Source organism: Girardinichthys multiradiatus, chromosome 15 (genome assembly GCF_021462225.1).
Source record: "Girardinichthys multiradiatus isolate DD_20200921_A chromosome 15, DD_fGirMul_XY1, whole genome shotgun sequence".
Lineage (NCBI taxonomy): Eukaryota > Metazoa > Chordata > Actinopteri > Cyprinodontiformes > Goodeidae > Girardinichthys > Girardinichthys multiradiatus.
The window spans coordinates 32,280,538-32,306,875 of NC_061808.1; the positions used below are offsets into that span (position 1 = coordinate 32,280,538).

The 26,338-nt window shown below is 40.5% G+C and overlaps 2 protein-coding genes and 1 non-coding gene across 5 annotated transcripts; 2 read left to right on the top strand and 1 right to left on the bottom strand.

Annotated features, from left to right (window-relative positions):
- The first annotated feature begins 2,586 nt into the window (after positions 1 to 2,586).
- On the top strand, positions 2,587 to 15,667 carry brox (BRO1 domain and CAAX motif containing). Of its 2 annotated transcripts, none has more exons than XM_047388727.1 (13): positions 2,587 to 2,700; positions 3,168 to 3,301; positions 5,765 to 5,871; positions 6,389 to 6,485; positions 6,627 to 6,722; positions 9,469 to 9,541; positions 9,676 to 9,781; positions 10,264 to 10,353; positions 11,612 to 11,697; positions 11,789 to 11,870; positions 12,281 to 12,431; positions 12,832 to 12,991; positions 13,222 to 15,667. In XM_047388727.1, exons 2-13 carry the CDS (start codon positions 3,201 to 3,203, stop codon positions 13,303 to 13,305), a joined length of 1,233 nt encoding a protein of 410 aa, XP_047244683.1. In that variant the 5' UTR covers positions 2,587 to 2,700; positions 3,168 to 3,200; the 3' UTR covers positions 13,306 to 15,667. The 2 variants fall into 2 exon arrangements, with proteins under 2 accessions (XP_047244683.1, XP_047244682.1); XM_047388726.1 differs by lacking the exon at positions 2,587 to 2,700 and adding an exon at positions 2,898 to 3,026.
- A 1,754-nt stretch (positions 15,668 to 17,421) lies between these two features.
- Positions 17,422 to 20,350, top strand: LOC124882128 (protein FAM177A1). 2 transcript variants are annotated; one of them, XM_047388321.1, is made up of 6 exons: positions 17,422 to 17,571; positions 17,658 to 17,770; positions 17,856 to 18,023; positions 18,099 to 18,153; positions 18,234 to 18,328; positions 19,532 to 20,350. In XM_047388321.1, the coding sequence occupies exons 2-6, from the start codon at positions 17,747 to 17,749 to the stop codon at positions 19,712 to 19,714; spliced, it is 525 nt and encodes a 174-aa protein (XP_047244277.1). In that variant the 5' UTR covers positions 17,422 to 17,571; positions 17,658 to 17,746; the 3' UTR covers positions 19,715 to 20,350. The 2 variants fall into 2 exon arrangements, with proteins under 2 accessions (XP_047244277.1, XP_047244278.1); XM_047388322.1 differs by having other exon boundaries at positions 17,502 to 17,571; positions 17,704 to 17,770.
- A 2,031-nt stretch (positions 20,351 to 22,381) lies between these two features.
- On the bottom strand, positions 22,382 to 22,463 carry trnas-gcu. The gene has a single exon. It is a non-coding gene; the product is annotated as a tRNA-Ser (tRNA).
- Between the last annotated feature and the right edge of the window lie 3,875 nt (positions 22,464 to 26,338).

Below are 26,338 nucleotides of genomic sequence, written 5' to 3' on the forward strand. Positions count from 1 at the left end.
TATTGCATATCTCTTTTTAAAACCATTTTAACAGATTCAAATAATCTAATATCACTCTGTAACAAATCTACAGTGCCTTGCGAAAGTATTCGGTCCCCTTGAACTGGTCAACCTCTTGCCACATTTCAGGCTTCAAACATAAAGATATAAAATTCTAATATTTTGTGAAGAATCAACAACAAGTGGAACACAATAATGAAGTGGAATGAAATTTATTGGATGTGTCAAACTTTTTTAACAAATAAAAAACTGAAAAGTGGGGCGTGCAATATAATTCGGCCCCTTTACTTTCAGTGCAGCAAACTCACTCCAGAAGGTCAGTGAGGATCTCTGAATGATCCAATGTTGTCCAAAATGACTGATGATGATAAATAGAATCCACCTGTGTGTAATCAAGTCTCCATATAAATGCACCTGCTCTGTGATAGTCTCAGGGTTCTGTTCAAAGCGCAGAGAGCATCATGAAGACCAAGGAACACACCAGGCAGGTCCGAGATACTGTTGTGGAGACGTTTAAAGCTGGATTTGGATACAAAAAGATTTCCCAAGCTTTAAACATCCCAAGGAGCACTGTGCAAGCAATCATATTGAAATGGAAGGAGTATCAGACCACTGCAAATCTACCAAGACCCGGCCGTCCCTCTAAACTTTCATCTCGAACAAGGAGAAGACTGATCAGAGATGCAGCCAAGAGGCCCATGATCACTCTGGATGAACTGCAGAGATCTAGAGCTGAGGTGGGAGAGTCTGTCCATAGGACAACAATCAGTCATACACTGCACAAATCTGGCCTTATGGAAGAGTGGCAAGAAGAAAGCCATTTCTCAAAGATATCCATAAAAAGTCTTGTTTAAAGTTTGCCACAAGCCACCTGGGAGACACACCAAACATGTGGAAGAAGGTGCTCTGGTCAGATGAAACCAAAATCCAACTGTTAGGCCACAATGCAAAACGATATGTTTGACGTAAAAGCAACACAGCTCATCACCCTGAACACACCATCCCCACTGTCAAACATGGTGGTGGCAGCATCATGGTTTGGGCCTGCTTTTTGTCAGCAGGGACAGAGAAGATGGTCAAAATTGATGGGAAGATGGATGGGGCCAAATACAGGACCATTCTGGAAGAAAACCTGTTGGGAGTCTGCAAGAGACCTGAGACTGGGACGGAGATTTATCTTCCAACAAGACAATGATCCAAAACATAAAGCCAAATCTACAATGGAATGGTTCACAGATAAATGTATCCAGGTGTTGGAATGGCCAAGTCAAAGTCCAGACCAATCCAATTGAGAATCTGTGGAAAGAGCTGAAGACTGCTGTTCATGAACGCTCTCCATCCAACCTCACTGAGCTCCAGCTGTTTTGCAAGAAGAATGGACAAGAATTTCAGTCTCTCGATGTGCAAAACTGATAGAGACAAACCCCAAGCGACTTGCAGCTGTAATTGCAGCAAAGGGTGGCGCTACAAAGTATTAACGCAAGAGGGCCGAATAATATTGCAATCTCCACTTTTCAGTTTTTTATTTGTTAAAAAAGACACATCCAATAAATTTCATTCCACTTCATGATTGTGTCCCACTTGTTGTTGATTCTTCACAAAATATTAGAAATTTATATCTTTATGTTTGAAGCCTGAAATGTGGCAAGAGGTTGAAAAGTTCAAGGGGGCCAAATACTTTCGCAAGGCACCGTATGCAAGACACAAGTTAGTTTTTAAACTTTGAGATGTACCTGAAAACCAATTTCCCCCAAACATATATAAAAAAAACACTGATATAAAAGACAGGATTATAGGAAAAAAAGCAAGACAAAAAACCCCAAAACTGATTAGCTAAAGCAGTTACATGCAACGTGTTGAATTATCCAAAGATGATCAGCTCAGGAACTAACAGTTGTTTACTGTATAGTATATGTTTGTAGATAGCAGTTTTTTTTTCCAATTAGTTTAACAGTTTTTAATCTATCAACTCCAGTAAAAGATAATCGAATGCTAAAGTTAGAAACAAAGTGTCTTCAGGTAACCTGTAATTAGAATTATTACATCATCAAAACAGGACACATTTTTTCTCTAAGTATTAGAAAAGGCAGCAACCCTTAAAAATCGGGTGCAGCCAAACCTCCAATTAAAGAAGAATTACACTGTGTTGTGTTTCTAAAGTTCTACAGAAAAAAACATAAACTGAGCCTGGTTCTGCTGGAGGTTTCTTCCTGTTAAAAGGGAGTTTTTCCTCTCCACTGTCGCTACATGCATGCTCAGTATGAGGGATTGCTGCAAAGTCAACGCCAGTGACTGTCCACTGTCTCTACATGTTCATCCAGGAGGAGGGAATGCTGCAAGTCACTGACTGGATGCAATCTGCTGGGTTTCCTTAGATAGAAAAACTTTTTATCCAATTTGAATAAATAATTGAATCTGACTGCACTGTTCAATGATTAGGATTAATTGGTATGTATGTACCTGACTTTGTGAAGTGCCTTGAGACAACATGTGATGTGAATTGGCGTTATATAAATAAAACTGAATTGAATTGAATACATTTAAGGTCCAAGACATTTCTTTTTCCAGCACGTCACGTGATAAGACCGTCCATGTTCATTGGCCAGCCTTTGCTTCGTGTTTATTTCCGGAAGTTAGTTAGTTGTCAGTGTCAGACTTTTCAGACAACCAAAGCGTTAATCTACGGTGGCGCATTGACAGGTAACCAATAAAATTCATGTACATTTAAACCAATTTGGATATATTTATAAAGTCGTGTGACTAGTCCGTATTTGCCCGGTCGATATATTCCTGTTTGCGGTTGTACATTTAGCCATTGTTAGCAGTTAGCTGTGGTTGCTCTCTGTAGCTGACGTCATGGACTTTTGCCTTTTAGTCCGTTGGAAAAATAACATAATTAGACACAATCCATGACTGGGACAATCACACAGGTCTTTTGTGATTTGAAGTATGTTTGGCCAGACATCTAAAATGTTTCATCGGGGTGCTATCACGGTGAGATGTAACCACGGCATCATAAAAGTGACGTAAGAATCCCTTCACATTCGCTTACAAACGTCGCGTGTTTTATAAATAATCAGTTCAAAGAGCTATTCACGAGCTAGTCGGCTTTGTTAGCTACAAGGTAAACGTGTTGGCATCATTAACCTGTTGTCACTGTGTTGTAGCCTTCCCTCTGTAGGTGTGACCCTGTCCACATAATGGCCCATTGGTTTCACAGAAACCCGCTGAAGGCAACAGCGCCGGTGTCCTTTAACTTCTACGGTGTGGCAGGGAGCCCGGCTGCCAACAAGATATGCAAGTATGTCTGATGATCTACAGCTAATGCAGAACAATGTTACAACTGTGTTATAACTGTGTTTATATCTTCATTGTGGCAATTCTTAGTGGGTAGGACATATTAGGCTGCAATTTAGTCCTCAAAGATGATGTGTTTTAAGCAGGGAAAATGGCAGGTAAAAGGATTCAACAGGGGACAAATTGTCCAAGACTGCATCTTTTGTGGGGTTTTTCCCCCTCTGTATTGACCCATATTATGGCTGCACAAAATGTTGCGGGTATGTCACCACAACACTATTTATATTGCAAAGGGCTGCCTAGAAGGCAACAATTGTGTACTAATGTGTTCCGAACTTTCATGAGTTTGCACCTGAATGCCGACAGTATACGAAGCCTTTCAGAAGGAGTCTCACTGCGGTGGATGCCTGCATCTGTCACAGGTTACAGTGCCCAAGATGTTAAAGGTTTCAAGACCAGTGAGGAAAAGTCAGATTTATAGCAACGGATATCATTGTAGCAAGTCTTTACCAATAATATCCCCAACAGCATCATATTCGAAAATATTGATGCTGTCCTAGTCAGAACATCAGTAACCTGGCAACAGGGTCATAGAAGGTTCATTTGATGCCCCAACACTATTTGGCCAGCTGTCATAATGTGAAACCTTTGCCATACATTCTCAACACAACAGGTAATAGAAAAAAAAAAAAAAAAAGATCACTGTTCTGTTCGGCATCATCGGACACATTCTCAACATTCCTCTTTTGTTCTATTTTGATTTTGAAAAAATACGAGACATGCTCTCAATTTGTGGGACGGGAGAAAAGAGGCTAAAATGTGGAGCAGTTTTACACATAGCAGCTGCTCAGTGTATCTACATGTGATCAGTCTGAAAACTGTGGCAATGCACATGACACAATGGGGTAGATCTACACATGCCGGGCAGTTCAGCATGTGGGAGGGGGCAGATTTATACCCTGGGGCCTAAACTGCCCTGATCCTGTAAACAAACACCACTCATTTCAGTACTGACCAATACCCTGTACCAGAAGCAGCTCAGAATCTAAAACCAGTGAAGCTGGAAAGTCAAATGACGCACAGCTGGTTTCCTGTTTCTGTAGCTGCAGCATGGACTTTCACAGATGCTCATCTGCTGCTGTTCGTCAGAGTCACATCTGTAACGAAAATCCTGTTTTCACACAAGCAATCATCATAATAAGCTAAATCCCAAAACATAAGGAAGACATTTTGAATGGCTCTTAAAGCACTCTGTTACTGCCTGTAAAGTTCATTTTTTGTGTTTGCGTTTGACCAAAAGTCATTTGAATAAAAGCCAAGTACAAGCCAATGTAGCCTCTTTGTTAATTTATTTAGAAGGGGAAATGTTGGTAAAAATGGTAGTCACAACATCCTTGAAAAGACAAATAATCTAATATGAAAAAATAGTGTTTCAGCTTAGCTATGAGCTGATTAGCAGTACAGTGTATGCCATCTTTTTAAAAGACAACAACCCTATCAACCCAAGACATGCTGAAAGTTTAAGCTTCTTTTGATGCAATGTCAAAGAAAGTGTCTGCTACTGGAGTTTTCTCCCTCTAGAGCAGGGGTCTCCAACTCCAGTTTTAGATGCATCCCTGCTGCAATACACCTAAATCCATACATGGCTTGTTAGCAGGCCCCTCCCTGCAGATGACATGCTGAGGGGACAATTCAGTCATTTGATTCAGGTGTATTGAAGCAGGGATGCATCTAAAAGTTACAGGACAGTAGCTCTTGAGGACTAGAGTTGGAGACCCCTGCTGTAAGTATAGGCAGCACAGAGTATTGCTATGCGGTCCCCGCGCCACCTGTTACTGAGCACTACCAGTTCAGCTGGCTGAAAGAAGACCACTATGTGTTTTCCCTTATATAAAGAAAAGATTAATTCGGCTTTTTAAAAATATTTCCGGTTGCTAAAAACACAGACAGTCATGGGTTGGAGACTAAGGGAGAGCCACCCATCACTTCTATTAAGGTAACACTGTTTTAAAACCACAGTTTGCATGCTACATGCTAGCTGACAAGCTGTTTTAAATAAAATAAATAGATCATATGATACATTTTTCTTACATTGTTACTGTAATGCAGTCAAGCTGTGCTGTTTTTATCTTACAATTATGAATCTCATACCAGCCCATGCCCAGTGCAGCAGGTATTGCATAATGCTGTGGAAACTGACAGATATTGTGGTATTCTTGGTATTCCGACTGCTCTTTTCCAGAAGCAGAAGATTATTTTAGCAATACATAATAAACCAGTTGAGCGAAGGTGAGTAAATATGTCTTGGTTATTCATTCAAACTCCCCCAGGTTTTACATTTGGAAAGTAACTCAATTAAGTGACAGGGTTATGTGCAGATATCTTATGAGCAGAGAGTCGACACTCATACTGTCTTAGCAACAGAATAAAAAGTGTCAGCTGATGGCTGTCTGTGTGACATGTTTAGTGACCTGAGGACAACCAGAGTGAGGCTGCTGGAGATGTTCACTGACTCCACCTGCACCCCAGAGATCATGAAGAATGCCTCGGATGCATACTTCTCCCTGCTGCAAGGCAAGCTCACTTGTCTCAACCTTATATTCTCAGCACATTTTTCTTTAAATTCAGTTATTAGAGTTTTTGTTGGCCCTTTGCCAGGAGCATATGCACTACAATCCGTCCCTTTCCACTTCCACATCATAGCTATAAACTAAACATTTCGATTCAGACGTACTGTAATTTGGTAGTATATTATTTTGATCTATGTGGTTCTTATCCTAGTATGGTCCAGTTGACTTTTAGGACACAGGGTTATGACCCTTGAAGAAACCAGTATAATCAACCTACTGCTTGATGTTCATATTTATTTGAGTCATTTAACCACATTTTCTTATATCAGACTGTCAGTAAAATAAAGAAATTGAATTTAAATTGTTCGTTGTCATGTATGTAAAGTCAGGTACTAGGCAACCAAAATGTCAAAGGTACAACATAACCAAGGGGTAAACACTCTAAATTCATTTATTAACTTGCACCTAAGAAACTACTTCAGTGTTTTTATTTATTTTTTTCTATTTGCCATGACCGACAGGCTTTATCATGTCCCTGGATGGAACTACACAGGAGAACAAAATGAGATTCATCCAGAATTTTAAGTGGACTGACACCTTACAAGGAAACATCCCCAGGTATCAAAACAATCTCTTTGAGGCAGCTGTAGCAGTTTTGATACCCAATGTGGGCAGATTCTCCCACATTGATATAAAGTTCAGATTGTAGTTGTTTCTTTAGACATTCTAACTCCTCGTCTCTCTTTGGCCCACCATTAGTGCCCAACAGGATGCTGTCTTTGAACTGGTCTCTATGGCCTTCAATGTAGCCATCTGGTACACCAAGTTTGCCTCGAAACTAGCTGGGAAGGAAAAGTAAGTGTCTTTCTTCCTGCATCAGTTTACTCAGTCCTGCATTTAAAATAAAAAAATGCCCCTTTTCACAATTCCATGCAACTTTCCAGAGGTCCTGTTCAGATGTTTGATTGGCTGAAGTTATAGCCTTGAAAGCTGAGAGTTAAATCCATGTTTTTATACTTTTCATATGAAGTCTACGTCCAAAAACACCAAGCCGCTTCTAACCTACAGGGGTTGAACAATGAAAGTGAAACACCTGTCATTTTAGTGTGGGAGGTTTAATGGTTAAACTGGACCAGCCTGGTAGCCAGTCTTCATTGATTGCACATTGCACCAGTAAGAGCAGAGTGTGAAGGTTCAATTAGCAGGGTAAGAGCACAGTTTTGTTCAAAATATTGAAATGCACACAACATTATGGGTGACATACCAGAGTTCAAAGGAGGACAAATTGTTGGTGCACGTCTTGCTGGCGCATCTGTGACCAAGACAGCAAGTCTTTGTGATGTATCAAGAGCCACGGTATCCATGGTAATGTCAGCATACCACCAAGAAGGACGAACCACATCCAACAGGATTAACTGTGGACGCAAGAGGAAGCTGTCTGAAAGGGATGTTTGGATGCTAACCCGGATTGTATCCAAAAAACATAAAACCACGGCTGCCCAAATCACAGCAGAATTAAATGTGCACCTCAACTCTCCTGTTTCCACCAGAACTGTCCGTCAGGAGCTCCACAAGGTCAATATACACGGCTGGGCTGCTATAACCAAACCTTTGGTCACTCATGCCAATGCCAAACGTCAGTTTCAATGGTGCAAGGAGGACAAATCTTGGGCTGTAGACAATGTGAAACATGTATTGTTCTCTGATGAGTCCACCTTTACTGTTTTCCCCACATCCGGGAGAGTTACGGTGTGGAGAAGCCCCAAAGAAGCGTACCACCCAGACTGTTGCATGCCCAGAGTGAAGCATGGAGGTGCATCACTGCCATGGACTACTGAACCATTCTTGAGGACCATGTGCATCCAATGGTTCAAACATTGAATCCTGAAGGCGGTGCCGTGTATCAGGATGACAATGCACCAATACACACAGCAAGAATGGTGAAAGATTGGTTTGATGAACATGAAAGTGAAGTTGAACATCTCCCATGGCCTGCACAGTCACCAGATCTAAATATTATTGATCCACTTTGGGGTGTTTTGGAGGAGCGAGTCAAGAAACGTTTTCCTCCACCAGTATCACGTAGTGACCTGGCCACTATCCTGCAAGAAGAATGGCTTAAAATCCCTCTGACCACTGTGCAGGACTTGTATATGTCATTCCCAAGATGAATTGATGCTGTATTGGCCGCAAAGGGAGGCCCTACACCATACTAATAAATGATTGTGGTCTAAAACCAGGTGTTTCAGTTTCATTGTCCAACCCCTGTATGTATACACTAATGTGCCACTTTATTACGTACACCTTGCTAGCTCTGCATTAAACCACCTTTTACCTTCAGAACAAGTCTTTATGAGATAGATTCAATGAGGCCTTTGAGGTAGAGTGAATTCATTAGCATGTTCAAGAAACCAGTTTGATCATTATCCTGCCAGGATCAGAAGATGATTCTGTAGTCATAAAGGGGTGGATATGGGAGGCAACACTTGGGTAGATGATCAGTTGGTAATAAGGGGCCTAAAGTGTGCCAAGAAAATATCATCCACACTGTAAAACCACCACCAGTCTGAACTATTGATACACAGCAGGATGGATCCATTCTGTCATGTTGTTTACACCAAATTCTGACCCTAGCATCAGACATGGCAATATTTTTCCAGGACAGGAGCTGAACCTGGTGTGGTCTCCAGCTGCTGTAGCCCATCTGCTTCAATGTTAGACGTGCTGTGCTTTCAGGGATCATATTCTCCACACCTTGGTTGGAACGAGTGATTATTTGAGCTACTCTTGCCTTTTAATCAGTTTGATGCAGTCTTCTAATTCTCCTTTAAACCTCAGTCAGCAAAAAGTGGGTAAAAATCCCAGTAGATCAGGAGTTCCTGGAATCCTCACACCAACAATGCTACATTCAGTAACTTTAATGCCCCTTCGTCCTTTTTTTGTTACATTTAAGTTTTAATTTTATAAATTTTTATTTTTATTTTTAAATTTTTTATTGCTTTCCTCCTTATTCAGACCACTCAACTGTAGCAAGTTGTCTTTATCCCATCTAGATGCCTAAATGCGCTGAGTTGGTGACATGTTATTGGCTGATTTATTAAACAATTAAACAGGTGTACCTAATAAAGTGACCATTGTGTGCAGCAGAGCAACGCTGGTATCACTGATTATGAAAACAGAATGACATACTTAGGAGAAATAGACATATACTGCTGCTAACAATGTCCTGCTGAAGAGTCATTCGTTTATTTATTTTATTTTGATAAATAAAATGTTAAATCATCACCAAAAGAATTTTAATTTCCCACATCTGAGGCTGGAATGTCTGATATTAGAGGTTAGGTGAACATAAATGTTGGAGGAACGAGAATCATCCTTCTCTGAGCTGGAAAAGTCATGTAACATCACCCCGCATCATTTATGGAAGCTTTTTGTTGTTTTTATTTCTAAGCTGGCAGATTTCTAATAAACTGCCAGCGTTGTGTTTTTGCTCACTTTCTGAAATTGCAGTTGGTTGCCTCACCCACAAAAGTGCTATCAGACAACACAGAACATCATAATGACATTCTTGTAGCATTCTGACAGTTTGCCTCTCTAACAGCATAACGGAGCCTGAAGCCAAGGATGTTCACAAGAGCCTGAAGGTTGCTGCTGGAATATTCAAAACTCTCAAGGTGAAGCAGATGCACAGACCATTAAGCTTTAACATCTGGATGATAGAGACATCTTCTGCCATTTTTCTACATGCAGATTTCTAATAGCAGTGAAGGATCTATACGCTTTTTATCTTTTGGTACCGTTTCTATAGGAGGTCCACATTCCTCGCCTCATCACCCCGGCTGAAAAGGGCAGAGATCTGGAGCCCAGAGTGATGGATGCGTATATCATCCAGTGCCAAGCCGAAGCACAAGAAGGTAGTGTTAGACTAAATAACAGGAGCCGGGATACATGCATGACATAAGCATGTAATATGAGCCAGAAGTTTAATTACCTGTGCAGCAAATCAAGCTTTATAAGCTTTAAGAATCAGTAAAGGTTGATCATATCTACCTGACCATAAACTGAATAAATAACCCTTTTATTTAAGCGTGTGTGTGTGTGTGTGCACTTGAGATGGTGGGGAATATGACTGTGGTTAGTTTTTGTCTATATGTTTGTGATTACAGATGTGACAGGATAAAGGATTACATGTTGGACTTATTTCTAGATGTTTGTATGTCATATTTCTATAATAATGAGCAGTTTAAACTATCATTACGAGTTCTACTATTTTATTCACTCTGTTCTAATCATTCTAATTCATTTCATCATTTGTCTCAGTGATTTTGAATATTTATTTATTTTTGTCGTGCTGCTCATTTGAAACAGAGCCGAATATTCTTTGTCATTTTTCCAGTGACGATTGCCAGAGCCATCGAACTGAAGCACAATGCCTCACTGATTGCAGCTTTGGCCTATGAGACGGCGAACTTCTATCAAAAAGCTGGTCAGTGTTTTTTATACCAGCAGGTAACAAAGACAAAACTACCGGTTTTTAAGTCAGGTACTTAAGTTCAGCTAGTGTACAGTGCCTTGCAAAAGTATTCCTATCCTAAACTTTTTTCATATTTTGTGACTGTATCACCCCAAACCTCATGGTATTTTATTGTAATTTTTTGGGATCAGCAACAAATGTGGCTGGGGGAAAAAGTTCATACATGATTTTCAAATTTGTTTACAATGTGGCCCTACTACTAGATCAAATCTTGTCCAACCAGTTGCCTTCAGAAGTTTCTAAATAGTAAATAGAGTCTACATGTGTAAATGTTAAAGTAGAGTAAGGTTATCAAACAACATCCTAAGCTTTGAGCATCTCACAGAGTTCTGTTCAATCCATCATCTGAACATGAAAAGAGGATGGACCAACTGCAGATCTACCAGGACACGGACCTTCACCTAAACTGACCGGTTGGGCAAGGAGAGCATTAGTCAGAGAAGCAGCCAAGAGCCCTCTGGTATCTCTGGAGGAGCTGCAGAGATCTACAGACCATGCATTCCACAAATCTGACCTTTATTTATGAGTGGCAATTGTTAAATAAAGCCAAAATAAGTCCTGTTTGCAATCTGCCACAAGTCATGTAGGAGACACAGTAAACGTGGAAGAAGGTGCTCTGACAGTCCACAGCTCCCTAAAACACCACCCCCCATGGTCGTGGCAGCACCATGTTGCGGGGCCGCTTTCTCTTCAGCAGGGACAGCGAAGCTGGTCAGATTTGATGGGAAGGTCGATGGAGCAATCCTGGAAGAAAACCAGATAAAGGCTTGACACTGAAGCTTTTGTTCTCCTCCCAGTGGGGCAACTATCCTAAACATACAGCAAGTACTACAAGAGCAAGAGATAGATCAAAGCGTGTTCATGAGTTAGAATGGTCCAGTCAAAGTCCAGCCCTAAATCGGATTCAGAATCTGTAGTAAGTTGTTCACAGATGTTCCCCATCCAGTGTGATTCAACTAAGATAGATTAGCTATTATGCAAAGAAACAGCAAAAACTTTGTGTTGATCTGTTGCATAAAGTCTTAATTAAAAACACTAAAGTTGGTGGTTCAAAGTTTAAGGGGTATACATACTTTTGTACAGTATCCTCAGAAGAGAACAGCATGGAATGGTTTTGTCGTCTACATATATATAAACCTTTACAGTTTTCTAGTGTACACAGGTTTAAATAGGTTTATAAAAGACTTTGTTTTTATCTGTGTGTCTGCAGACCACACGCTCAACACTTTGGATCCAGAGTACAGCAGCAAGTGGAGGAAGTATCTGCAGCTGAAGCAGCACTTCTACATGGCTTATGTGAGGTGACACACAGCCGTAGCTTCGCTCTGGATAAAACAACAAACACTCGTATTGAAACATCAAATGTCTGTCCGTTTCTGCATTGCAGGCGTTCTGCTACCATGGCCAGACACTGCTGGCCAGTGATAAATGTGGAGAGGCTATCAGATCGCTGCAGGAGGCAGAAAAATGTACGTACCTGCATACAATGGGAGTGATATTTGTTTCATTCGTTCAAATATCTGTTTATCCAAGTATTTCTTTGAGGAATTTCAAGAAGGCGCTATATTTTCTTTTTAATACCATGAAAACGGTGTGTTATTATGAGTACCTGCACTGCTTACATGAGTTTGTAACTTTAGACTATAAACGTATACACACTATTATGTGTCAGTCGGCCTCATGTTGCAGCAGTTTCTACTTCACTTGTCACGTCTGAGGCAGAACCAACGACTGTAAGTCCGACCTGCAGGTGCTTCCTGTTTCCCCCTGCTGTGTATTTAAGGACACATCCCATCATGAGCTGCAGCGTCTTTTCCTCACTTCCCCTGCTGCTGTCCCTGCATTTGGTCGGTGTTAACAGAAAGCCGTCTGTGTTTAGGTTACTCCCGTGCAGAGGCGCTGTGTAAAGAGTATCGTCAGACCAAAGGCCCGGGCTCCACAGCCAAGCCGTCAGAGCAGCTGTTCTTCCTCAAGCTGGGCGCGCTCATTAAAACCACGCTGGAGAAGTGCCAGAGGGAGAACGGCTTCATGTGAGTCACTCGGCACAGACACACACATTAATGCAGTGTACTCTGGTGATCTCTCACAGAAATGCCTCTATCTTAGATAACTAGAGAACAGTGTTAAGTGTTAGAACAGACTCTTATAGATGTGTGAGGATAACCTTTCTAAACTAAGCACTAGGAATTATACTTGCTGATTATTTTCTGTGGTATTGATGTTTTTTGCAGTGGTTCTTCAGAATGAAAAAACACTAAGAAGTGTTAATGTTGAAGTCGCAAACCATTGGCCAGAACTGTACCCTAACAGCAGCTGACTGAGCGTTAGCAGCTCTCCACTGTAAAACTGAAAGTCCAGAAACTCAACAATCCAAGGTTTTCACGCTTTTTTTCCCGTTTACTTAATGCTCCTCTGGATGTTGTTGCACAGATACTTCCATAAGGTCCCTGCAGAGCCTCCCCAGCTGGAGCTGAAGGCCAGCTATGGTCTGGCTGAGCCGGTCCCCTTCGAGCTGCCTCCTCTCAGTGAGCAGTGCACTCCTGAGGTGTACGCCACCTTCGACCTGACCAAGGGAGCCAAAAATGACAAGGTTCTCTGTTCGTTTAGGAATCCAGTTTTAGTATCGATGCAATAATCTACTAAAGGCTTGTCAGCCTCTCTAGTGTCTGTTTGACATAATTTCAAGATCTCTAGGACTTTGCCTTTAAGTCACATTATGCTAATATGACTTTATTCAGACATGCTAATTATAGCTTTGATTTAAAGTGGACACTTGATAGGCTCTTTAATTACAATTTGCATGTTCTACTGTACCTCCAGGCCAAACCCAAGGATGAGGAGGTGAAGCCGGTGAAGGAGCCTGATTTGAAGCCCCAGAAGGACACAGGCTGTGTCATCTCCTAAAGACTCCATCCAGAAAGCCTCATGCTGAAGTATCGTTGTTCATAAAGACAGCATCCGTTTATCTTCCTCCATAGGAAACGTATTTTTTCCACTATTAATCCATGGTGTTTTACATTTATGCTGAAACATGTACATTATGTTTGGATATGATCCACTACCATAACAATCTAGAGGTCTGCCTCATGGAAAATCTGCGACCGATGGTATACTAGGCAGGCCCAGAAGCTACTCCCGCCTCCGTTCTTCAACCTGCAAAAGATGGCAAGTTGAAGATTAGGTGCAAAAAAGGGCCATGTCATTAGATTTTTATCTGGAGTTGAATTGGAGATGTGCAGTGAGTTTGTTGCTTTCTAATGGCGTATTTTCGGATTAAAACAACTGTTACCAGACGCAGTTTTTCCCCAAACTGCAGCGACACTCCCTGGGCTTCACAGTGTCCACAACAGTAAATTCTGTAAACCACATAAATACCAGACCGATGAGTTAAAACAGTCACATGGTCCTAGCTAGCAAAGACCTGTGAGCTGCGTTGAATTAAGAGAAACAAGGCTCATGGGTTCTGTTCAGTAACAATGCGACATGCTGAAAGAATCCAGAATTTCAATCTTAAGAGAAGCACTTGTCGCAGTCCAAACAGCTATAAAATATGTGTTTGGAACATTTAGCACCACAAATGTAGCTTATCCTGAATGAGTAAATGCATTCGTACAATCCTTCAAAGTACTACCTGAATACAGTCAGATTATCAGAGCTATAACATCATACGATCATATCTAATCATAGGAGATCCAACAGACACTGGACTAGGTGTGGGGATGATGAACTGTCTTTGTTTTAGCTGTAGTAATTTACAATCTATTTGATTTAGATCACATATGTGTCATAGTTCCTTTTGTATGTGACACAAAGTGGCTTTTCTCTACATGTACCTTTCCTTTAAGAACAGATTATTATTGCTAGATATAGCTAAACTTTACATTGTGGCCACACGACTCTGACACAAATGGCTATTTAAGATTATTGATTGGTGTTGGTTCTGTAACATTTTAAGAGACAACCTGAAGCACTCAGACAGCATAAGGTGCCGGTCGGCTCAAGTCCAATGGTTCTGGTGGTGTTGATTGTAATGATTAGGAATCAGTCTGTAATTACTGCATACAATGCTAACCCTGGAAGCTCAGTAGGTGTCGATAGTTGACACCCTGTGCTGTGCGTACTGAGCTTGTATTGGCCGATTACTGATGTCAAGGCACAACAAGGTTCCTACGGTTTAGTCCTTGTGATGAGATGCAAAAGAATATCCGGAGATTTCTACAGCTGTTCGGTGCATAGAGTGATCCAGCATTCTCCCTACCCCACCTGTTGATATGCACTGCTGGTCAGCTGGCTAAAAGGATGCTGGTAGAATTTAACCACGCTGAGAAAAACAACAAATCTGGCTGCTGCTTTTTTTTTTTTTTTTCTGCTCGTGAAAAGCATGGACAGACGAACTAAAGGAGCACCACTATTCTGTAAAGCTACAGCTAGCAAGCTACCACCAGCGTGTCCTGTTTGACAGACCAGATCAGCAACCAGGTCTGTTTCCTGCAATAAGCAAACTACTACTAAATTATTTGGGTGTCTATTCAATATTCTATATTTTTCCTTATGTCTCATGTATTAAAATACTATTAAATGTTGCAGGTAACATTAATAAAACTGAATGCAGAAATTATTTAGAAGCAGGAGAAAATGTTTTGCTTTATATCAAATCAGTGATCATGTCATTTTTGTTTGAAATTGTACGTTTGTAAATGTAAGTATGAGTAAGCATGAAAACGGTATATTTTAGTCACGCTGGTCATGCAGTGAGGTTCTTTTATTCCAGCCCATGCCTAGTATTGAAGGGCCCTTAAAGACAGAGCGAAAGATGCTTTAAGATTCAACTTCTATCTGCCTCTCTAGTAGTTTTAGATCATCCTGAAGGGCCACTTGATAGGACTCGCTCCAGCTGTTTGATATCTGCCACTTTGACAATTAAATCTGATGAAATTAATTCTGAACTGCTGGAAACCTGTATAGACTGTATCATTTTGCTTACATGCACTAATTTAACCCACTTGTATATATTTGCTTGCCTAAATTAACATCTCTTTCTTTTTAAAGTGGAGCTGGTTTAGACAGATGTGAAGTTCATTGCGCTTGGAGCACTTGATTTGTTTTTTGAGGCACTGCAGGAGCGGGCCCAGTGCTAACCGTGCGCAGCCGTTCTTCATGGGGGTGCTACGCCATCGCTGCAGTGTCGACTCCTTCTTCGTTCTCTGATGTGGTGTCCTTCATGTAACATGTAACTCATATGGTATTAAATAAGTCTAAAAACTCCCGTCTGTCAACAGTTGTCTTTGCACATCTTAATGCTGTCATAAAGTTTAAGGTACCTGGCACAGATATGCTGAATTTGGTGGAAAAAAATAATGACGTTAGAGAAGCAAGTGTTCCTGCCAGTCTCTAACCTCTACAGTGCCTTGCAAAAGCAACCTTACAAAACTGATTCTCAATTAGATCCGGACTTTAACTGGGCCATTCTAACACTGAAAATGCTTTGATCTAAACCACTCAAGTTTGAATATTTTTGCAAGGCTGTGTAAAAATCTATTTCCAAACTACTTGGACTCAACTGATGTAAAGTAAGAAACATTCCAGCAAGACGTGAGTCTTGTCAACAGTAGATGTCCCAATGATTTCACCCTTACTGTAGGTCGGATTAAACAGTGTTCATAAACTGACCAAAATCAAACAGGTACACCACATCCATCAAGGTCCATTTGATGTGTAACAAAGTCCAAGTTCCCGACTGTACGATTGTAAAGAGGCTTAACAAGTGTTTGTTTGCACTGGTTTCTAGCAGAAACGCTCTCTGAAAGAACATGGTAACACAACAGTTTTGTAATGTAGCATCTGAACAGTGAGTAGCAGTAATCAAAGTGGGGATGTTTGGTTTCCATGCAGATTTAGCACAAACTAAACAGCATATGAGGTTCTACTGAAAATCAAACAAATCTGACAGAAGATGGCAAACAGAAAAAAGTTGTAAAACCCTCGTTGTAGAGGTATTCACACCCTTACAGTAGTCCTTTGTTAAATCACCTCTGGTTTCGATTTTAGCATTTAGCCTTCAAACATCTACAGTATTATGGTAAATCTAACTAACCTGAAACATAGTTATCATTTTTCTGACCTTTGGTCATTTAGCTAAAGTCTGCCTTTAGGTTCCAAGTGATCAAATGGATCTCACTGTACAAATGTATCAGTCAGGAGCAGTGCCTGTAGATATGACACAGTGAAAGCAGTCATTAATAACTCGAGAAAATATAGTAGAACAGTGACATCACTATGACTGGACACTCCTTATAATAAAGAGGTTAAGGAGGCTGCCTTGACCATGACAGTGGCACTGAAGCAACTGCAGGAATGTTTGCCAACCACTGGTAATGTTTAACATCTAAAAACAACGTCCAGTGTTCTGCACAACTTTTTGGAACTAACGAGAAGGCATCATACACAGAAGCCTGTCGTTTCAAATAAAGATGTGCCACGGTCTGATTAAACCAAGCATGAACTTCTGCCCTCAATCCTGAAAGATAAATTTCCCACAAAGACAACAGAGCACATCATCAAAAGAACATCATACCTACCTGATAAAACATGGAGTAGGAAACATCATTATTTGGGGCTACTAGAGGCTGCAGTCGAGGCGGATGACATCATTAGCAGTGTTAAACCTGGAGGTTTTGGGTCAACACTAAACCTCCTGAGGGAAACATTAAGGTTTTGGAATGGCCAGGCCAGAGCACAGAACTGGATCTGAAGTCACCTGGAGAGGGCTGTGAGGCTGCTATCTCCTCACTGCCTGATAGATCATAGTAACTTTAAAACACACACGCTAATGTGCACTGTCTAATTTGTATTTATTTTTTAACAGATTTGTTTGCTTTGTGCAGGATTTCTTTCTTATTATATCTGGAAAAGTCTTGGAAATGATTGATCATTTGTGTTAATGACCAAACCTAGAATTTTAACAGGAGTGTGTACTCTTTTTTAGAGTGACTCTAGATCAAACATACTGTGTCAGACAGTAAGGGGTTTCAGATAAACTAGAGTCTCATTAACGCTGAGGATTAGCGAGTAGATGTGACAGCAAACACGGACATTCCTCAGCAAGCCAAGCCCAGCCTCCTCAGGACATGGAGGAAACTGAAACAGAACCGCGACTGCCCTCTTTATGAGGTAAGGTTTGCACTGCTGTGTTTGTCCTCTCAGGTTTCAGCACTTATCCGGTATCCTCAAGTTGTTTTTCCTTTACATACACTCAGCGTTGATGGACGCTCTCAGTGCAGCTGTGACATCTCTCTCACCCAGGATCCAGACTACTCCAAAAAGACAGATCTCTATCGCCTGAAGAATGAACACCAGCAGCCACCAGGAAGTAAGTCATGTAATAAGTAAGCAGAACAAACAGAGCTCTTCGGTTCAAAATGCAAGTTTATGCAAAAATCTATCTGATCCGTTAGGTTTCTGCACAAATTCATGACACAGAGTTTGGGGGTCCACCTTTGCAAAAGCAGAAGAGGATCATCTACTTTTCCAGCGGTGAAACTCTGGAGCTGGAGGACCCTGAAGAAGACGAGGCAGAAGAGCAGCCGTCAAGAGGAACCCCCTTCAAAGAACCAGGAGGCAGGGTGGGAATCTATTTGGTAGAGAAAATCCCTGTTTGGACGTTAGATTATGTGATGCATGTCTCTTTCTTTCCTCAGCCCAGGATGTCGTTCAAGAATGTAGCCATTGTAGTTGGGAGGATGTCACTGCTGGGTATGTAGCTTCACGAAAGGCAACCGACCATTGACAGGAAGACTAATGGGACTGTTGTTGTCTTTTGTTTCTAAAACTAGCTTGTGATTTCCTTGGTCAGAGACTGGCTGGTGCTCTCGGACTGAATGCAGCCAAATATCAATATGCAATAGATCAGTATCACCGTGAACACAAGGTAACCTGCATTTCAGGATGATTTTAAATACATTCAGAACATTACCTCACTTTTAAGTATTCATAGTGGTTGTTACTTTAGTAGAACATGATCTGCAATTGGGATTTTGTGTAATAGACCAACACAAAATAAAGGATAGTTGTAAATGTGTGCATTTGTTTTCAGCCCCCCCAATTCAGTACTTTGTAGAGCTAAATTTTTCTACAGTGACAGCCAGCGGCACCTCCAGACATGTTTTACACGGGGGGCCACATGGGGCCATTACAAATCTCAGGTTGGCACACCAAAATCAAAACCAGTGACTTACTTTGAAAAATGCTGTGATGTTGCACTATTTATGTATAATAAGAACTACAGACCCATTATAGACCAAATGTCTTTTGTTTCGGTTTTACAAATTTTTTAAACAGACTGACTAGAAATGAAAAAAAGTATTTTCAATAGTTTTATTCTTTCAAATAACAGGATATTTTTTCTTTTTACAAAATGAATCAAAATGTATGAACTAAGAATAATAATCTTTATGTAAACTATTTACCTAACAATGGATAACAATGAGAAATTTCAACCACACTGTTAAAATCAATTTAAAAGTATATATCGCAATAACAGGTGGTTAAAGGAAGAGGCAGATGACGAATGGACAACTTAGCTTCAGTCATTGTACCACATCTGCAGGATGGGGGCACTGAGGTGGCCAATGTTATGACCTCTCTATCAGACTTAGCCCAAAAGCACCCCCACATGATTCACCTTGGCGGAATGGTGTTTTTCAGGGTGATGTCCAGCATCGGTTTTCTGCTCCATATAGCATTTTGCATGGTGGCCAACAAACTCAGGTTTAGCCTCATCTGACCAGAGCACCTCCTTCCACGTTTGCTTTGTTCCCTACATAGCCTGTGGACGAATGTAAACAGGACTTGTTAAAACTTTCTTATAACATTAGTTTTTTTCTTGCCACCTTTCCCTGAAGGCTAGCTTTGTAGAGCGAATGACTAAGAGTTGTCTTGTCAACCAACCTCTTGACTGCCTCTCTGGTTAAAGCTCTCTTTGCCCGGCCTTTCAGTTTTAGGTAGGTTAGTAGTTGTGTAGGTGCTGTAAAATCTAAACCATTTCAAAGTTCCTGCTCAGTAATTTTACAGCATATGTAGGAGATTCTTCCTTGTATTTTAATGCCTGTATGTCCTCCTAATGTTCTACCAGATAACAGAGAATGACCACGAAGACCAGGCAGAGAACATCCACTCTTCCCCTGGGCTGGGTGGGAGTCATTATGGAGCTACGGGAGACGTACGCAGTCCCTCTGACCCCCAAGAGAGCTGCGATGACAAACATAGAGACAAAGGATGTCAGAACAGAGCCTATCAAGACGATAAGGATGACTAGACATAAAACTGAAGAAAGTAAAAGAGAGAAGAATGAAAACCTGATGTGCAATGTGAATTTATGTTTGATGCTTTAATAATAGCAACTCTTTTTGTTGAAGCAGAACAAAGATACAAAACACACTGAGGTAAGTGATGTCAGAACCCTAAACTGCACCATATCATCCCTACAGTTTAACATCCTTCTAATGAGATATCAGAGAAAAGAATGCTCAATGTTTTCTTCGGTTATGAGGAGCCAAAAGTAGCTCAGATCTACCTCTCCCTAACCTATTGGTGGGTGCAGCCGGTTAGCTGGGAAAAAGTGAGCGATTTGAACTTTTCCAAAGACAAATTCAGCTGATTTATAACAGGATTAAGTCACTAAAAACATGGACAGCCCTGGTGAAAACTAAAGCAATACCATCTAACACTCATTTTAAAGTAAAATTACAATTGGAAGCAATGAGTAAAAGGAATGTTAAGCAGCCGACTACAGAGTGGCTACCTGAGTAGATGGCCTGACAAATCTACCATCTAACATCAGTGTAAAGGTACAATATTCTGCCAATTTAGCAGATATTCATTCTACATTTTTGCTTAAGCCTGTGTATTAAAATCAAAATAACAAATATACAATAAACACATTTTACTGTAAGAATATGTTATGCTTTTTTTAGCAGCAGTAGAAACATTTTTTTGTTTTTGTTTGTTTAAGTAAAAATAATTAGATTATGAAATGCACGAGAATCTCACAGCAGTAACAAACTTATTTTGGGTCAGTTTTCCAGCAGTAATAACAGCTGGAACCTCCCAGGTGGGGGTGCTGTGAAAAGAACTGTCCCTGCAGTTGCTGGTCTGCAGCCATCTGTGGTACGTGAGCTCCCTCTTGTGGTGCCCACAGGAAACGTTCACAGGTTTTCTCTTAAGATGAACAGTACCAGGAAAAACTGCGTGAAGTAATGTTGTTGAATAAAATGTTGCTTGTGGTTGACTGTTTAGTACCACCCATGTGCCTATCCAAAAGGGACATGTGTTTGAAACACTCAAACAGAATAAATATTGACAGAAAAATATTAACAGAATGACAATTGCAAGTAAAAAAAACCCAAAACGTTAACATTTCTGCAGTGTCCGTTTCACTTTCTATAAATCTCAAGCTGAGATAAGGTTTTGAATTCTCAAATTTTATTTATTTAGCCTGAACAAAAATCAGTAGCTTTAATTTCTATTTTGTTTATTTTTATGCACTTGGCGTTGACAAAACAATGAGGCAAAAACCCTGAGACGCCATATGGAAACAATGTTCCCAAATAGGTGATTCCACAGCTTCCTGCATGCAATCAAAATGGGTGCTGAGGTTTAATCCAACATTGTTGTTCCAAACTACATCTTCTGTTTGCTGCGTTCTCTGGTCTTATGATGCTGTTCATTCACTGATGTTCTCAAACATCCGTGCATTTGTGTCCAGGCCTTTTTACTCTGATACCCCTAAATCCATTGCAACCAACTACCTTCAGACGTCACCACAGACCATATGTGCATAACTTATTCTAAGTATAAAGAGGCATGGACACATAGGCACGCCGCACTTTTCAGATGGCCAATTGTAAAAATGTTTAAAGATCATCTATAGCTCTCCTTCCACTTCACAATTAAGTGCTACTTTGTGTTGGTCCCATACAATTCCAATAAAAAACTATGAATGTTCTGCTTCTAACATGACAAAACGTGAAAAGGGGATGTAAACACTTTATAAAACGTCGTATGTTGTCCATAGTCAGAGGCCTTGTAGCAAAGCTTAATTCCTGGAAGCCATGAGTCTCATACTGGAAAATGGAAAATAAAGTTTGGTTTAGTTGTTCAGAAAAATAAAGCTGCCAAACCTCAAGTTTGATAGATTCTAATAAAACTGATAATTACATATTTATATTACAGAAATTTCGATATTCCTCAGTAACCTCAACACGCACAACACAGTGATGAAAGGTGAGACGTGTCGCGTCTCATGCAACTATACCGATGCATAATTAATTTCAGGACAAACTGATAAGCAAACCTAGTGTTTATTAATGAAAAGTAAATAATTTATGGGCACAAATTAAACCTTCAGTTTGTTGCAGAACTCAATAAAGCGCTGAGGTGACCATCTCTGTCCATGCATTCCCTGGTAAGGTGTACGTAAATTACGTGGTGAGATAAATGACGTAATCTGTAATGACCTGTTTGAAAATATTCGCACATCGTTTGGTATTTTCAAGCCAGGTTAGGACTTTGGTTAGGACTTTGGTTAGGACTTTAGTTAGGAATTGTTTGGACGATGCTATCTCCGTCCGATTTTGGGACTCCAGAGGGCGCTGTTAACAAGCCGGACTAAAATACAGCTGGTCACATATTTTAATACCTGTTATTGAAAAATGTGACCGCACCATAACCTAAAAATATTTTTTAAGTATTTACACTGAAATATAATTTTTTTATGTGTCTTTCTTTATCCCGCAATAAATTAAGAAAATGTTTTTAGCACTTATCTGAAAAGCAGGACTAAATACAGGTGAACACATCTTATAGCTGTTGTCGAATCTCTGGTTAGCAATAGTCATATCTACATTCAAAGGACACGGTACAAATAATAAAAAATAAAAAGTAATGTCAATGTGAGCTAAATGGCGAAAAACTTAAATTGATACGACGAGGATGGGATTCGAACCCACGCGTGCAGAGCACAATGGATTAGCAGTCCATCGCCTTAACCACTCGGCCACCTCGTCCTAGCTACTGATGGTTAGCAGCTCCCTTTTTGGAGACAGCACAGTACACTCGCAGACATGCTAGTATATTGTGCAAATACAAGACCAGGCCGGACTCAGGTTTGCACGTGGCGGTGTTAGCTTACTCGTTGAAATGTTGCACATCACCCTCTGCTTATATTATTTTGACAACCATTGTTGCATTTGTAGTTAAAAAGTATGTCTATGGCAACACTGTTAAAACCTGAATGACGATGTCGCTCTTTAACAGGCTACAGAAGCCTGCTAAACTATACTAGATTTTTGTATTTTTAATTATTATTAGAGTGTACAGCACTTAATTATTTCAGTTTCTGTGTAAAGTCTGGTTTGCCAGTTTCAAAAAAGTATCTATCTATCTATCTATCTATCTATCTATCTATCTATCTATCTATCTATCTATCTATCTATCTATCTATCTATCTATCTATCTATCTATCTATCTATCTATCTATCTATCTATCTATCTATCTATCTATCGATACACAATGGATTCTTGGAAGCAGTGAAAGATTGTGTGCCTGACTACGATGTCGGTCGAGGACATAGAAAATGTGTACATATTTGGACTTTTGATAACAGGATTTCTGCATTTTGGAGTTGGTGGTTACTTGGCTTATCGCGTGATGAAAACGTGGGCAGCTGTTCAAAGCTTTCCAAAGCTGCCTGCGATGTTGGATGGAGTCTGTAGAACGATCAACACTCAGACTGAAATGTTAAGAGAGCAGAATTGCAAGCTGGACATAATTCTTGAACAGAATCACAGCCTGGCAGCGGTTGAACTCAGAGGTTAAAGGATATAATTTTGGAGAAGTTATATGCTCCAGATCTGCGGAAAATACCAGAAATTTGGCTATTTGGATTCGCAATTGAGACATACCAGTAAAGCTCTTAAGGTAGTTGGAAATTAACAACTGCCTGAACCACAACATTTATTGTTTTTCTAAATCTGGCGCCCCAACGTGGCCTTGGCAACTTCTGCTAACTGGCTATCGACAAAATATCTCCTGGATGTTATATAAACACGACTCTCTTCACCAGCACTTCCCTACCAGCTGTGTGCTGATGCGGCCGATGGATAAAACTTCCACCTCTCTTCTCAAGGACAACGGTGCTTCTATCAGTGTTGACAGTCTAATTCTTGCAAACACACTCAAACTTCACACCCTCAAGATTCCACTGTACCCTTGCTGAATCTTTATTTATGCGTGTGTTGTTTACCCCTGCTGAGGTTTATTTGTACTGTTTCAGACTCTATTCTGCTAAGAATAGAGTCTGAAATATGATTCCCCCCCCCCCCCCCCCCCCCCTATCTTACTTTACCTAAATGTGTGATTTCATTACTTTTCATAGATTTTACCAGCGAAAACCAAACATTATTAGTAACTTGGACTTTAGCTGCTCTTACACCAATGACCCAGCTTTCTTAATTAGATTACTTAGTTCAACTTCAGCACCAGTAAAAGCAATATATTATTAGCACCTGAAAATGTGGATTAAAGCTGTTTTGTACCAGTGACTCAGCTTCCCTAGTTAGAATTCAGTGGAATGATGAGACTTCTTAGCACAAGATGCTTTCCCCTACATAGAGGACTTAATGATATAATTACCTCTTTAGAAAGATTGGTTTAGAACCAGCTCTTACCAGTAAAACCCAAAGGATTATTAATGTTATCTGTATCATTGTAATATTGACCAGAGATTTTTAGATTTCTCAGAAGGATTCATAGATTTTTAGATTTCTTAGCATTTGATTTGTTTTTCTGTGCTCTTTGTGAATGTATTGTAATTGTATGTACAGCGCTTTGAGTGTCTCGTTACTGAAAAGCGCTATATACAGGTCCTTCTCAAAATATTAGCATATTGTGATAAAGTTCATTATTTTCCATAATGTCATGATGAAAATTTAACATTCATATATTTTAGATTCATTGCACACTAACTGAAATATTTCAGGTCTTTTATTGTCTTAATACGGATGATTTTGGCATACAGCTCATGAAAACCCAAAATTCCTATCTCACAAAATTAGCATATCATTAAAAGGGTCTCTAAACGAGCTATGAACCTAATCATCTGAATCAACGAGTTAACTCTAAACACCTGCAAAAGATTCCTGGGGCCTTTAAAACTCCCAGCCTGGTTCATCACTCAAAACCCCAATCATGGGTAAGACTGCCGACCTGACTGCTGTCCAGAAGGCCACTATTGACACCCTCAAGCAAGAGGGTAAGACACAGAAAGAAATTTCTGAACGAATAGGCTGTTCCCAGAGTGCTGTATCAAGGCACCTCAGTGGGAAGTCTGTGGGAAGGAAAAAGTGTGTCAGAAAACGCTGCACAACGAGAAGAGGTGACCGGACCCTGAGGAAGATTGTGGAGAAGGGCCGATTCCAGACCTTGGGGGACCTGCGGAAGCAGTGGACTGAGTCTGGAGTAGAAACATCCAGAGCCACCGTGCACAGGCGTGTGCAGGAAATGGGCTACAGGTGCCGCATTCCCCAGGTCAAGCCACTTTTGAACCAGAAACAGCAGCAGAAGCGCCTGACCTGGGCTACAGAGAAGCAGCACTGGACTGTTGCTCAGTGGTCCAAAGTACTTTTTTCGGATGAAAGCAAATTCTGCACGTCATTCGGAAATCAAGGTGCCAGAGTCTGGAGGAAGACTGGGGAGAAGGAAATGCCAAAATGCCAGAAGTCCAGTGTCAAGTACCCACAGTCAGTGATGGTCTGGGGTGCCGTGTCAGCTGCTGGTGTTGGTCCACTGTGTTTTATTAAGGGCAGGGTCAATGCAGCTAGCTATCAGGAGATTTTGGAGCAGTTCATGCTTCCATCTGCTCAAAAGCTTTATGGAGATGAAGATTTCATTTTTCAGCACGACCTGGCACCTGCTCACAGTGCCAAAACCACTGGTAAATGGTTTACTGACCATGGTATCACTGTGCTCAATTGGCCTGCCAACTCTCCTGACCTGAACCCCATAGAGAATCTGTGGGATATTGTGAAGAGAACGTTGAGAGACTCAAGACCCAACACTCTGGATGAGCTAAAGGCCGCTATCGAAGCATCCTGGGCCTCCATAAGACCTCAGCAGTGCCACAGGCTGATTGCCTCCATGCCACGCCGCATTGAAGCAGTCATTTCTGCAAAAGGATCCCGACCAAGTATTGAGTGCATAACTGTACATGATTATTTGAAGGTTGACGTTTTTTGTATTAAAAACACTTTTCTTTTATTTGTCGGATGAAATATGCTAATTTTGTGAGATAGGAATTTTGGGTTTTCATGAGCTGTATGCCAAAATCATCCGTATTAAGACAATAAAAGACCTGAAATATTTCAGTTAGTGTGCAATGAATCTAAAATATCTGAATGTTAAATTTTCATCATTACATTATAGAAAATAATGAACTTTATCACAATATGCTAATATTTTGAGAAGGACCTGTAAATAAAGTTACCTTACCTTACCTTTAGACGCTTCAAATCCCCCCTTCGCTCTCTGTAATTCCTAGCATGCATAATTAATGTGATTTCTTATTTCTTCTCTCACCTTCAAAAAGTAAATGTGGGAACTGTCTCAGTCATGTATTGTAATCTCCAATGGGTCCCTGATCAAACATCAAGCCATTTTTACTTTTCTATATAGTCACCAATGAGTTTCTTGCAAACTGCAAATATAAATCTCCTAAATCTAACTGAACTTAATCAGTCTCAGGAAGACGTTGCAGGATTTGCGAGCTCAGCTGCTGTTCCTTTTTGAAATGGACAATTTGAATATGTTTCTGAATATCTCATAATCTTTTAATAGTCTGGATTTAAGACTGACCATATTATGTTCCTAGTGGATGTTAACAGT

Bases quoted from the DNA above. Each gene is read 5' to 3' on its own strand.
- brox (XM_047388727.1), top strand. From the start codon at position 3,201: ATGGCCCATTGGTTTCACAGAAACCCGCTGAAGGCAACAGCGCCGGTG. The intron at 5,872-6,388 runs GCAAGCTCACTT...CATGACCGACAG, and splicing joins ATACTTCTCCCTGCTGCAAG to GCTTTATCATGTCCCTGGAT. The intron at 11,871-12,280 runs GTACGTACCTGC...GTCTGTGTTTAG, and splicing joins GCTGCAGGAGGCAGAAAAAT to GTTACTCCCGTGCAGAGGCG.
- LOC124882128 (XM_047388321.1), top strand. From the start codon at position 17,747: ATGAACACCAGCAGCCACCAGGAA. The intron at 17,771-17,855 runs GTAAGTCATGTA...CTGATCCGTTAG, and splicing joins ACACCAGCAGCCACCAGGAA to GTTTCTGCACAAATTCATGA. The intron at 18,329-19,531 runs GTAACCTGCATT...ATGTTCTACCAG, and splicing joins AGTATCACCGTGAACACAAG to ATAACAGAGAATGACCACGA.